The following is a 14,266-nucleotide window of genomic DNA, read 5'->3' as shown; positions in this document are numbered from 1 at the left end:
CAATCAAAAAGAAGAGATGACTTTCGAAAATATCGCCGAAAAAGGTGACCCCTCCCTGTAGAAAAGTGCCCAGTTGAGGGTGAAGGAACTAATGTTTTTGGCCAATTTTTTGATATTTGTTGTCCGAAGGGCTGAGCTTCAAAACGATATCAATCTCATGAAAATCTGTCGCCTCTGTTAAAAGTTTTAGGCAGTCATACAAACATGCATGCATACACACATACATACATTCATATATACATACATACATTTAAACAGACAGGCGAGATTTATATTATTTATTAGAAAAAATTTAAAACCCAAAGCATAGTTATAAAAAAATAATATCTCTCCTATCCTTAAACCACTAGAACAAATTAACATCATCTATAAGTTCAAATGCCCCCTGGGAGAGTGTAACTCCTATGATAACAAAAAAAAAACAGTAGTTACGTTATTTACATCGGTTACACAACAACCACGTTATCCCGTCGCCTTACCATGCATAATGTAGAATCTAGTGCTATATTACATTTACAGAAAAAACATAAATACCCTCTCCAAAGTTAGAGAAATTTTAGTAAGCAACACACAAATAATACACCATGAAACCAATGTTAAAAAATTTAAAATTTAGGAAGCGGTATATATATAAGAACTCAGAAACCTGTCCTAAATATTGTTACTTTTCAAACCAGCCAAAACATTTTAAAATGTCTATCGTAATCCCCTTCCCCTTTCTGATCTTGCCCTCACCTCAAAAATAAACATTCCCTCCCTCCCCATTGGGCACAAACAACTTCATATGCATTAACCATTTTCTGACTACTACTGCTTCTAGCACTCGCCCTGTCAGCACAACCAAATCTTACACATTTCTGACAATGTCTTGACGAAAGATGAAAAGCAACAAATTTGCGACATGCTTTGAAGAGATAAATCTAACTATGGGACATTTATTAATACCTTTGATCTATACACAAAAACATCATCAGAAAACTTGAAAAAATAAAAAAAGATGTAACTAAACAAAAACTCTGTTTTTAACTATGTTTGTTTGAATGAAAAAATGCTGCTTAAATATACACAATATATATATATATATATATATATGTATGTATTTGGAGGTGTATGTTGAGCAAAAAAAAAAAGGAAAAAAAAAGCGGTCAATTTTTTTTTAACTTTGACCCCTATTATGACCCCTTAAAATTTATTGTTTTGGGCTCAACTCAAGTTATTAAGTTAGATCCATGTCCAAGGAACCTTTATCTAAAATTTCAAGTGTGTAGACCCAAAATTGTCGGAGGAGTTTGGTAGAGTTTTCAAAGGTCAAATCGTTGAACTTTGACCCCTTAATTGCCAAATTTCTGGCCCAAAACCGATCACATCGATTTTCCCAAATCTCAGTACCCTGTATATAAAATTTCGAGTCTGTAGACAGAGTTATTGCGTAGGGAAATGTACACAGAGACACACAGACAGACATGTTGACTTTTATATATATATTTATAGTGAATAAATGACAAAAGACTACATTGGAAATTGGAAGAGAAGCTGTAACTACCTTATGATATGTTTCCATTATGCCATTTTGAATTTCCAATTTTCCGATTTTAATCATGTCAAAACGCACTTTATTTCCTTTTGATGGATTGATTGTTGCTATTTCTTCTGATGAGTTAAGGGCAAAATAGATTCACTGATTGATATAATAATTGATTGATTTTGCGCTATAAAACAGATACTATCAAAAGTTGTAAATGTCAATTGAATTAAAGGAATAAATTATAAGATGGTCAACATCATGAACTTTGGAATATAGTCGTTTGTCATTTATTCAATATATTGCTCTGTAATTACATTGAGCTTCTTAAATAAGGATTGGTATATATTATAAGGAAATAAAATATATTTCCACAGAAATAGATATATATATATATATATATATATATATATATATATATATATATATATATATATATATATATAAAGCTGAACGTCTGTGTGTGTGTGTCTGGTCACGAATAAGCTCCTATATGGTTGACTATTATAGAAAACTGATCACATATAATGATAAAGATGTATCGAGACACAGAAATGGGTATGTTTGATCTGGCATAATGATAATTCATTAAAATTGTGGGGTCTGCATACGTGCCTGGTCCACAAAGTATGGAAATAAAAAATTTAAAAATTAAAAAAAAACGTTTACAAGTGTTTTTGATATAGATGTACATAAGAATACTTTGATAAGTATACTTTAACTTAAATAGGGATGGTATAATAAAATTGTGGGGTCTGCGTTCATGCCTGGCCTCCATAGAATGGAAATAGGCACAAACTTTAATAAAAACTTTTCATATCTATCTGCGCAAGTATACTTTGATAATTATGTTTCAGTTTCAAGAAATATGGCATAATAATAATGGAAATATGTCACAAAGTTTAACAAGGTTTTTTAATATAGATCCACAGAATATTGTGATAAGTGTTTGAGTGTGAACAGGCATGGTATAATAAATTATGGGGTTTATCTATTTTATTTTTACTTTTATCATATTTTGCTTTGATTTTGATACCCCCAAATTTGAAGCTATCCCTTTACAACCTTTCCTTTTTATAACCTATCATACTTTCATAAATCAGAGTCCATTTTCTGTTGGCTGTTTTTGAACCCAGTCAATGACGGGTACTTTTGCTAGTATATATATATATATATATATATATATATATATATATATATACATATATATATATATATAAATAAAATAAAAAGATTTTTCTTAATTATGCCTTGCCTTGGCAGCCGAGTATAACGCATATCTTATCTTTCTTTTAATAATATTATTGAATTCTTTCTCCATTTCCTTGTACCTATTTGTGAGTTATTCCACGGATTTCTGCCTTTTGGATTATTTTGGATCATTTAATTACGGATTATTTTGGACTATTTAATTACGGGATTCCCTTGAATTTTACTTGTGCGAATGGAAATTTTACTAACTTTCTTGGATTTGCATTTTTGGATTTTATCGTCATTGGATACTTTACCGTTCACCAGACTATCCATTCATGTGAAATCACTTTTTTCTTCACCCTATTCCATCTGCTTCACTTTTTGTTATCAAGTAAGATCGTTGACTTACTTTTAGTTTCATCAAATACTTTTGCAAGCAAAATCTGATCCCGCATTTTGCTAAATCCTACCCTCTGATGAGAAGGAAAGTATTTCTTCGAAACTCCGCAGTTTAAGGACTATCCACTTATTTAATGTTTCCTTTTCAAATTGAATATGTTTTTAACTCTTTTTCAAAGTGTTTTTTAACAGGTTTTATTAACAATTTACTCTTATATATATATATATATATATATATATATATATATATATAAGCTCCAGTAAACATTCTCAGTCAGAGAATTAAAATCTAAATAGAACGTATGGGTTGACCTAATATATGAATGTCATGAAAAAAGATTCAAGTCAAATTGATTTATTGTTAAACTTCATCGCTGGAGGTTTGCACTTTTAATAGTTAAAAAAAATTATTTTTTTTTATAGACTGCATGAAACATGCATTTGTAAAAAGTTTTATTTTCATCTCCTAAAAAAAAATTTGTTTCATTTTATGCTGAACAGTTTCTCTTGCCTGTTTGAAATGAAATTGAACACATGTCTGAGGAAGGGAGTTTTTCCCGAAATATCTCCTGTGCATCTTCCATTAGAACTGCCCTAATGATAAAAAATAGATTTTCATTAAAAAAATATAAATAAAAGGTGGAAAGTCCAAAACTCATTATGCTGGTAAGTATTAATTTGTTTCAGTTTGTGTCTATCTGATACACCTATACCTTCCACAATATTTTGTTATATACAAACAATGCAATAATACTTCAAGCAACCTATGTTAACCAATATTCCTCTTTCTTTCTTTTTTACAGGAGGATATTTCTTTAAATAGAAAGGTTTTAGCTGATATCGCAATTTATGAACCTCGGACATTTCAGGTTAGTTTTTGTTTATAACATTTTTTGTTCTGTTTTAAATAGGAGCCAGGAGCAGAAAAGGAATCAGTTCTGATCAATGTGGGGGAAACCCTTCATATCAGACAATTGCTAATTTTGTACCCTGCCAGAGTGCCCCCTTGGGGGATCTGGTTTTTCCTCCCCACATTTAAAAACAGCCTTGTGCCTAATTTGCTCAGTGGAGAAGCAAATAAATAAATAGATATGTTTGAAGCCAAAACAACGTATTATTACAAAATAAACAGATATTTATTTTGTTTGAAATTTATATTGAAATTTATGAATATGTTTCGAAGATACACTTCATCATCAGTATGTCTTTCTTTCTTTCTTTTTTTTTTTTTGCTATGGTATTGTTGGAGCATAGAATCAGTAGAAGTCCGTTTGTTGTTTTTACTGTATTCTTTTCAAATATCAGAACGGTGCGTTGGTCATACGGAATTCATTCAAACGTATCTAATATGTATTTATTTTATCCAAACTCAACCAGCACTTCTATCAAGAAACACAAACCCCTAAGACTTTTATTTCATTTTATTAATATAAAATATATTAGAAAATATATGAATGTTTGAATTGGGGAGAAGTGAGTTTTTGAAACCAGTTAAATATAAAAAGTGTACTTACGCAAAGAATGATCTGTTTTTCTACGGATGTTGCGTGAGTATATTTTGTTAGCTAATGTAAACTGTAGGAATATGTAGAGCACTGATCAAATTTTAAAATGCTCGAAAAAAAAAGAAGAAAACCTCTTGAAAGAAAGTATTTGTTATATAGTAATTTCAATGAAAAAAAAAAGTGAATACAATAAAAAAGAAAATAATAAGAACAAAAAACGACCTATTTTTATTTTTGTAAAATGAAAACATTTTTTTAATTAAAAAAATTTTTTTTTAAGAAAAGATTTTGAAAAAATTTTTTTATTTTAATGTCTTAAGGAATTAAAAAAATTTTTGGTACTTGTACAGTTTAATCAAGACATAAAAAAAAATGAAAATATTGAGAAAAAAGTTTATATTGTACATATCCGTTATGGCATTAAGTTCTTAAAAAAAAATTTCACTTAATTTCATCAAGTAGTTTTTTTTACAGTGGAAAAAACAATTTGTGATGATACCGAGCAAAAAAGTTTGATTTTTTAGGAAGAAAAGCTAGTATTAAAGATGGGGAGGGAGTGTCGACGCTTTATGGGGAGTTATCTTACCGTGGCGTGTTAAAAAAATTTAAAGATGTCTACCTTCAACCTGCTGTCAAAAAAACTTGTTTTTTCCTCTATAAAAAAAACTACTCGATCAAATTAGTGAAACTTTTTTTGAGATCTTCAGTCCAAAACGGCTACGTAAAATATAACCTTTTTCCGATATTTTCATTTTTTAATGTCTTGATTAAATTGTACAAGTACCAATTTTTTTTTTTGTAAGAAAACATTTTTAAAACAATGCTCAATTTTTTTGTATGTTTTTGTAAGAATTTTAAAAAATTGGTAAGGATTTTATGCATTTTGTAAGAATCCTTTTACTGAGTTTTTTTTGTCAATTATGTTTCTGAATTTTTGAGATGAGGATTTGTTATTCGTATTATTTGGATGCTTCGGACTACTGTTCTCATCTTGTGTGTCATTTTCACAACATTTCGGTTGATATAATCTCCGACCTTCTTCAGGTGTATCTTGTCGAACTCTGGAATGTTTCTGTCGAACTCAGGAATTTGGACAGAATTTCGAGCGGAACGCTTTATTTACTTTATGGGAGTAGCATGCTCTTGTTCTGTCAACCATGACTGGATAGAGATCCTAAGTTGTATTTTTCGGTCGTCCACACTGAGAATTGAACCTTCAACCTTTAGGAGAATATCACTTTCCCAGTTAATTTTTCTAAGTGCTCTAACCATTGCACCACAGGTCTTTGCAGACAGTTCTAAAACAAAATTTGAATCATTCTCGAGTTTGACAAGATACACCTGAAGAAGGTCAGAGTTTACATCGTCCGAAACATTGTGAAAATGACACTCAAGATGAAAATAATAGTTTGAAGAATCGAAATAATACGAATGATATAAAGTATATTAGAAAAATATGATCTTTTTTTTTTTCAATTTTCACCCCAAACAAGGCACAGTGCCACTTTGAAGCAGGGGGATACTATCAGGGACTTAATTAGCGGGGTCATTATGAAGGGAGATGAGTAGAAAGATGTTTGTTGACATTACACTTGAACTTCTGCATATTGTTGCAGTTGGGAAAGCAGAATCCCGGAAGGGAGTTCCAAAGACCCGCAGTTCTGGGGAAGAAACTATTGGAGTAAAAGGCTTTCTTGCACCTAGGGATCTCTACTGTAAAGGGATGAGACTTAGTAGCTTGTCGGGTTTGTCGGGGGTAGTTACGTCGGGGAGGTACAAGTGTTTGCAGTTCGTCAGAGCATTCACCATTGAAGTATTTGTAGAACAGGCAGAGGGATGCAACATCTCGTCGATGGGACAAAGGCTGAAGCCTAGATGACAGTTCAGGACGTATCAGGTTGGCGACTCTCTTTTGAACCTTGTCCAGGAGCGAGAGACAAGAAGCAGATGCACCAGCCCAGATGTGACAACAGTACTCCAGACATGGGCGAATGGTTGCCTTATAGAGGTATAGGATACTGTCAGGCGTAAGTAGTTTTCTAGCACGGTAGAGGGAGCCAACCTTCCTTGCAGCAGCCTTGGCAATGCTCTCGATGTATCTATTCCAGTTCATATTCCCTGTAAACGTTAGGCCGAGGAGTTTAAAAGAAGTACTTTCAGGTAATGTGTTCTTAGCCATTGCTCTTTTGATTGTTTAAATTTGGGGTGGGGTAGTGAGTTTGCAAAACTAGTTAAATATAAAATAACAAAATTCAAATTTAGTCTCTTTCTGCTTGCTATATACCCCTCTCTCTGTCACTCTGCAGCTATGGGTTAAATAGTATTACTACTTGTGGTAATATTCTCTCTTGTTTATAGTGGATTATTCCAATCTTTTCACCCCCTCCCCCACTTTCTTTGTTAATAAACAGAGAGGAAATGATGCAGAGATACCATTAGTTATTTCAATTTGCCTTGTTTCCTGATTAGAACAATAAATGGCATGTCACCTTTCTTTTTTTCTCTCTATCTGGACAACTTTTGAGATACTTAATTTCACATGACTAATTGGAGCCGCTCTTATCTGACAGATTGAGAGTTTAAACATAAACGTAAATTCCATGAACAAAGCCTCTTTCTTAGAACTGCACACCTGTGGAACTCTTTTCTGTTTACCTGCTTTCTGAATCTGACTACAATGTGACCGTCTTCAAGTCCAATGTAAACAAGTTCTTAATGAGCCGTTCCCCTTAATTTACCAAATTTACACTTCTAACTATTACTATATTGTCCCTGTGACCACTGTACATCCTTTAATAATTATCCTCGAGTGGCCTCTGCGCCTTGAAGTGATGATTCCTTTGTAAAAAATACCAAAAAAAAAACTAACTTGTCTGGTTGCTGATTGTGACTGGTAGTACAGAAACCCTAACTCTTAGATAATATCAATGATTGTATAAACGAGCAAAAGAATGCAAAAATATATAACATCAGTTTGGAGAAAGGAACAATATTTTCCACTACTGATAGGTTAAGAGAATCTTAAATTCTCACATCTATGTATCACATAAAGAAATTAAATGTCAGCTCCAGGGAAATAGAAAACAGACAAAATGGCAGAAGGGCATGCCTTCCTGTATGGAACATAAAAACATCTGATGTTGTGGGATATTTTGGGTAGTTATTAACTATTAGGGTGCCATCTATAAATCTACATCGAACCTGTCCTGTGTATGGCTTTTAACTGCATCTGAAGAAATATGCATTCGTTCACGATAAAAAACAATGAAAATATATTTGTTGATAATCAAAACTTGAAACATATAAACGTTTACAAAATGATTGGATTCGATATTAAATGATATGGAATATCTTCATGTGTGTTAAAATAAATGAAACATGCCTTGCTATCTGTAAAAACTGTTTCACTGTATCAACAAAAACGAACACGTCAGACATACCCCCTCCTTAAAATCAATGAAACCATCATGCTCCTTTAGGCTCTCCATCACAAATATCGGAGGGCTTAGGACTAATCTTGATGTCCTTAAATTCTTTCTCCTAGAACCCCCCCCCCCAATCTACACTCCTCAATCTAAAATAAAAACTTTCTGTCGATGTAACTTTTGACCTTCTTCATCTGTATCGTGTGGAATTCTGTAATCTTTCTGTCAAACTCGTGAATCTGCACAGAATTTCGAACGGAATCCTTTATTTAATTTCTGATGATAGCATGCTTTCAGTCTGTCAGCCATGACAATGTAAAAGTCCTAAGTAATTTGCAATTGTATTGGAGTGTTGCTTACATTAAGTAATGAACCTTCAACCTCCAGATAAGTGTAACATTAATGATCTTCCAAATCACATCCTTACATCATTCATAGACATTTTTGCTGACGACACTACCATCTATGGTAGCACATCTAAGACTGTAAACGACCAAGTTCTCACCGATTCTCTCTCCTCTGATCTTGATCATGTTGTACAATGGGGAAAGGAGTGGCTGGTTACTTTTAATGCATCTAAAACCAAGCTTCTATCTTTACATCATCAACGTTCTGATCCCCATCTGGCATCAATTAAAATGAATGGCTCTTGTCTTGGGGAGGCCTCAAGTTTTGACAGGCTTCTGGGCTTGACCTTTATTCCTGATCTTAAATGGAATACGTACATCAAATCTGTTGCCAAGGCTGCTGGAAAAATGGTGGGATCCTTCTATCGATCCAGTAGATATCTCATTGCTGATGCAATTCTCTATCTATATAAGAACCAGATACATCCAAGGATGGAATACTGTTGCCACATATGGGCAGGAGCTGCTAGAAAAGACTTGTCCTGCCTTGATAGGGTTCAAAATAGACTTTGTGGCCTGGTGGGAGATGTCCTTTTCTCTTCGCTGCAACCTCTATCTCACAGAAGAGATGTTGCAAGTTTGTCTCTGCTTTATCGTTATTTTCATGGAAAGTGTTCGACTGAGCTTCAATCTATGGTCCCCCCTCACCAAACTTTCACAAGAAACACTCGACTAGCTGAAAACACTATCAATAATTCCCCCCCACTCTTTATCTGTGCCTAAACCTAAACATAGATTCCATGATCAAAGCTTCTTTCTTAGAACTGCATGCCTGTGGAATTGTCTTTCGTTTTCCTGCACGCCTGTGGAATTGTCTTCCGTTTTCCTGCTTTCCAGCTGTCTATAATATGGTTGTCTTCAAGTCCAACGTGAACAAGTTTCTGATGAGCCGTTCCACTTAAGTTAACAAATTTACCGAATTTCCATTACTATCGATTACTATATTGTCCTTTTGACTACTGTACACTCTTTAACCCTTATCCTTGAGTGGCCTATCGGCCTTGATAAGTAGTGACGCCTATGTAAAAAAAACAAAAAAAACATACAAGTGAATTTCACCAAGTACTTTATCCACTGCGCCACAAGTTCTTGCTGACAATTTCAGTATGAATTTTAGGAGTCTTTAGGAGTGACATTCAACAATTATTGTGAATTACTTACCGTCATGACTGATAGAACGAGAGCTACTCCTGTGATTTCTATTCGATATTCGGTCTAGATTCTCGTGTTTAACAGAAAGATTCCCAAGTTCGACATGATACAAAGGGCTCTAAAGACAAACTTATCTTTAGTTAACCTTTGACTACTAAGTATTCTTGTTTACTAGCCGAATAGAAAAGTTACTAGCCAAACCTACCTGATTTTTGGAATATGACAAGTACATAGATCATAAAGATTTTTTGAGATAGGGTGAAACGATGTGTCGTCCTAAAGAAAACAACACTACAGCTTTATTTTAAAACATTTATTGAAAAAATCAACTTAGATAAATTGATTATGTAATAGAACTGCCATCGATTCAATGTAGCTGCATTTAGCTCCAATCACCACTTCGATACGGGTCCGGAACTGGGAGCATGCCTTTTCTACAAACACAGGCTGGAGCTGGCTGAATACTCGGCGATCAGACTAGCTTTTGTGGGAAGTTATGTTGGTAATGTTCTCTATGTATGACTAAACAAAGTAGTTAATGGGTTCAGATCAGAGGAGTTGGTGGGTGTTTGGAGGTGTAAAAAAAAAAAATTGGTAGTAGGCAGGCAGGCTCAAACCCGTGACATGAAGGCGGAAAAGAAAGTGAAAGAAAATCTGACGTCTTACCCCTACTTCATGACGCAACCGGAAGTGTAAAGCGTTCAAATTAAGCATAGTCAATCAAAAACTTAACGTAGTCAATCAAAAACTTAACTTAGTCAATCAAAAACTTAACATAGTCAATCAAAAACTTAACGTAGTCAATCAAAAACTTAACGTCGTCAATCAAAAACTTAACGTAGTCAATCAAAAACTTAACGTCGTCAATCAAAAACTTAACGTCGTCAATCAAAAACTTAACGTCGTCAATCAAAAACCTTACGTCGTCAATCAAAAACTTAACGTCGTCAATCAAAAACTTAACGTCGTCAATCAAAAACTTAACGTCGTCAATCAAAAACTTAACGTCGTCAATCAAAAATTTAACGCCGTCAATCAAAAACTTAACGCCGTCAATCAAAAACTTAACGTAGTCAATCAAAAACTTAACGTAGTCAATCAAAAACTTAACGTCGTCAATCAAAAACTTAACGTCGTCAATCAAAAATTTAACGTCGTCAATCAAAAACTTAACGTAGTCAATCAAAAACTTAACGTAGTCAATCAAAAAGATGACTTGACGAAATGGCGTTGCTGTTAAAGCTCCCACGAAAGGTCGTTTTTTAATGTGGGGGGGGAAAGCAGCTCCCCCCCAAAAAGAGGCCACTCTGGCAGTATCCAAATAAATAGTAATTGTCTAAGTATGTAGGGTTTCCCCTACATTGACCAAGGACTAATTACAGAACAGATATTACCTGTCTTGAAGGCCAGGAATTGGCGGTTGCGTTCGATTAGTTTTGCTTTATTTATACGAAAAAGACAAACAAACAAAAAATTACGGCTCTGAGGGAATTTAAAAAAAAAATGAAAGAAACCGTGTCCGTTTAGAAAATATAAGAAAACTTTTCCCGGAATCTAACTGACGCAAAAAGCCTTTTGTGGACATACACAAACGTTCGCGCTTTTATATATTAGACTAGCAGGGGTGCCTGGCATTGCCCGGGTGTTTGTCAGTGTGTGTATAGGGAGGAGGAGGAAAAAAAAAGTTTTAGTAGGCAGGTAGTCTCGAACTGGCAAAGAAAACGTTACATGTTACCGTTACGTTAAGAGGGCAGAAGTGAGAATGGTTGAAATTAAACTATTAAAAAACGAACGTCTGGTTTTCTAGGTCAAACATCACGCCGTAGAGAAATGAAATTACGCAGAGCCAGTTAAGCTTGAAGCCTTTCTGCGTATTTGTTTGTTTCCCCAAGATGTTGGGGAAAACCAGCTCTCCATAAAATGGGGAATGTCCAAATGAATAGTAGTTGTCTGATATGAGGGGTTTCCCCCAGATTGATCAAAGCTGATTGCTTAATGGACATGGCGGCACGAAAGGCCGAGAACACTGCTTTTGATTTTTTTTGTTTCACTTTTATATACGAAAAGCACAAACAAACACACGAAAGCAAGAAATAGTGCGAAAATAGCGTGTAAAAGTCCCTCAAATAAAAGATAGAGATGACCTCCTTTCGTAAACCGAAGATATTATAATCTAGGGAGTATATAAAAAGTTCTAAGAAGTGGTACCCCCCCCCCTAGCGATCGAGCCCCCTCAAAAAGCCTTTGTTGAACATACAAAAAAAGTGCACACACACTAACACACATTTTCACTTCTCTATCGTAGATAAGTCGATTTAGGCATTTGGAATATGGAACCAGAGATTGTAATTCTTTAGAACAAAGATGGCGACAGAGGTTAAAACAAATATATAAATTGAATAATATTTCGAATTTGTTTCGACCTCTCAGTTCGTTTGTTTGTAAATAAACAAGCAGATCGAGCACTGTAAAAGCGGTGGGTGAGTGTCTATATAAATAGACATTTGATGAGGTCGTTTAGGTTAGAACTAGCAACTATAATAGATGGTTTTAAGTTCTGTTAAAATGTTTTTGATTCATGATGATAGAATGACCACAAGAATTTGGATGATCCTAGTTATAACTACGCGTTTGGACAATCAACTAATGAGAAGCCTCCAACCTCATTATAAAAATATCGAATTTTGCATTCAAGTCAGTTTGCTATCAGTTTACATCTTGACACGATTGAACCACTGCTGATGCGGACTACATTGATTTTTTTTGCCAATCTAATGTCGCCATCTTTGTTCTAAAGGTTGAAACTCCTACAGATTTTACTTTATTTTTGCTTTTTTAATATAGGGGAAATTCTAGACAAGAACCGAATGAGCTTATTTTGTGGTTGTATTTGTAAAATATGCTTATCGAATTTTGAAATGAATTTTTTTCCAAAATTACAGTATTTATTTTATGTATCGATTTATTTTATTGATCTATTTATTTTTTTTTTTTATGAATCCTCATTTTTGTTTTCCTTTCTTTACTCATCCAGAGTCTAGCGGAATTGGCAAAGCAGAATCATCAACAAATGGGCATCACTGAAAAAGGTCTTGAAAAGCCGCCCCCAGGAGTATTTCTTCGGACTATGTTATAAATTTATAACTAAAAAATTAAATTATTTCTCGTATCAGTTTTTTTTTTTTTTTTCTAAGCATATCTCATTTACACATTTTACGTGTGCAAAATAAGTAAAAAAAAAAAAAAAAAAAAGAAAAACGTTTCTAAATTTTTGAGATGAAGATTGGTTATTTTTATTATTTGGATTTATCGGACCACTGTTCTCATACTGGATATGATTTTCACAACATTTCGGTCGATGTAATCTCCGACCTTCTTCAGGTGTATCCGCTCGAACTCGGGAATGTTTCTGTCAAACTCTGAAATTTGAACGGAATCTCGAGCAGAACCCTTTATTTACTTCACAGGGGTAGCATACTCTTGTTCCATCAGCCATGACTGGATAGAGATACTAAGTAATTCGACCGAAACTTTGTGAAAATCACACTCAAGATGAGAACAGTAGTTCGATGAATCCAAATAAAATGAAAAAAAAAAAACAAAAGAAAGATTGCGTAGGTGTTAATGTCTTACTGTTTTTATGTTTACTGTAATTTAAAAATTTTCATTTTGTAGAAAATTTTATGATTTCATTCCATTTTAAGTAAATAAAGTTTTTGATTTCAAGTTAAAATTGTTTTTTTTTTTCTATTCTATTGTGGCGCCCTTTATCAAGGCTAAGAGCCACTCGAGGATATGTGTTAATGGAATGATTGACGGACGAAACAGCAGGAACTTTATTTCCTACAGCATGATTCTGATCTCCTGATCACGCAGTTGTTTCAGTCACGATAAAAAGAAAATGTCGTAAACCCTCGGATGTACTTCTCCGTTGTACTGTATATCGATACTCTATGACTTATTAGGATAATTTCCGAACATTTATATCAGATATACCTCTGTACTCCATGCTCAGTAACAATGTGCCCTCTGACTTGATTCGATTTAGTCTTTAGCCAGTAAAATAACTGCTAAAGGGTCAAAATTGCAAAAAATTGGAATTTGGCAGCCGTAAATTGACTTGTACACATGCGTAAATATACATTTTTATAAAATATGTATTGGATATGCTTGAAGCGAAATTATTAAAATAAACAAGTGTTTATTTTTAAGAAATATATTTCGGAGTATAACTCCCTCGTAAATTGTTATACTCCAAAATATATTTCTTAAAAATAAACACTTGTTTATTTTAATAATTTCCCATTGTAATTTGGCTTCAAACATATTCAATATGTATTTTATTTTAAAATTCAAATTTCAGTCAACGCTTCTAACACAGATAAAAACAAAAACTGTCCTAATCTTCAAATTGCACGGCCAAGCTCAACCTTTCCGGCATTACAAAAACAACACCACAGTTAACCTCACGTGGACTTTTCATTCAAATTTTCCTGAACTGTTAACTATTGAGTCAAGCTAGGAAAAAAGAGAAAAAAATATTAAAGACTGACGAAGGATTTTTACTCCGAAATATATTTCTTAAATCTAAACACTTGTTTATTTGAATAATTTTGCATTGTAATTTGGCTTCAAATGTATTCAATACGTATTTTATTTGAA

At 33.6% G+C, this 14,266-nt stretch overlaps 1 protein-coding gene across 2 annotated transcripts in view; it reads left to right on the top strand.

Moving 5' to 3' along the window:
* The window catches only part of LOC145259116 (large ribosomal subunit protein bL20m-like), a 53,203-nt gene extending 39,873 nt beyond the window's left edge, over positions 1–13,330 (top strand). For both annotated transcript variants that reach the window (XM_080116786.1, XM_080116785.1), the window contains 2 exons: positions 3,919–3,984; positions 12,639–13,330. In XM_080116786.1, coding sequence (XP_079972912.1) covers positions 3,919–3,984; positions 12,639–12,740 — 168 coding nt within the window. In that variant the 3' untranslated portion in view covers positions 12,741–13,330. The remainder of the gene's footprint in view (positions 1–3,918; positions 3,985–12,638) is intronic.
* Positions 13,331–14,266: the final 936 nt, after the last annotated feature.

Source organism: Euprymna scolopes, chromosome 34, assembly GCF_053919585.1.
Source record: "Euprymna scolopes isolate OS-2025 chromosome 34, ASM5391958v1, whole genome shotgun sequence".
Taxonomy (NCBI): domain Eukaryota; kingdom Metazoa; phylum Mollusca; class Cephalopoda; order Sepiida; family Sepiolidae; genus Euprymna; species Euprymna scolopes.
This window is presented reverse-complemented; position numbering and strand designations above follow the sequence as displayed.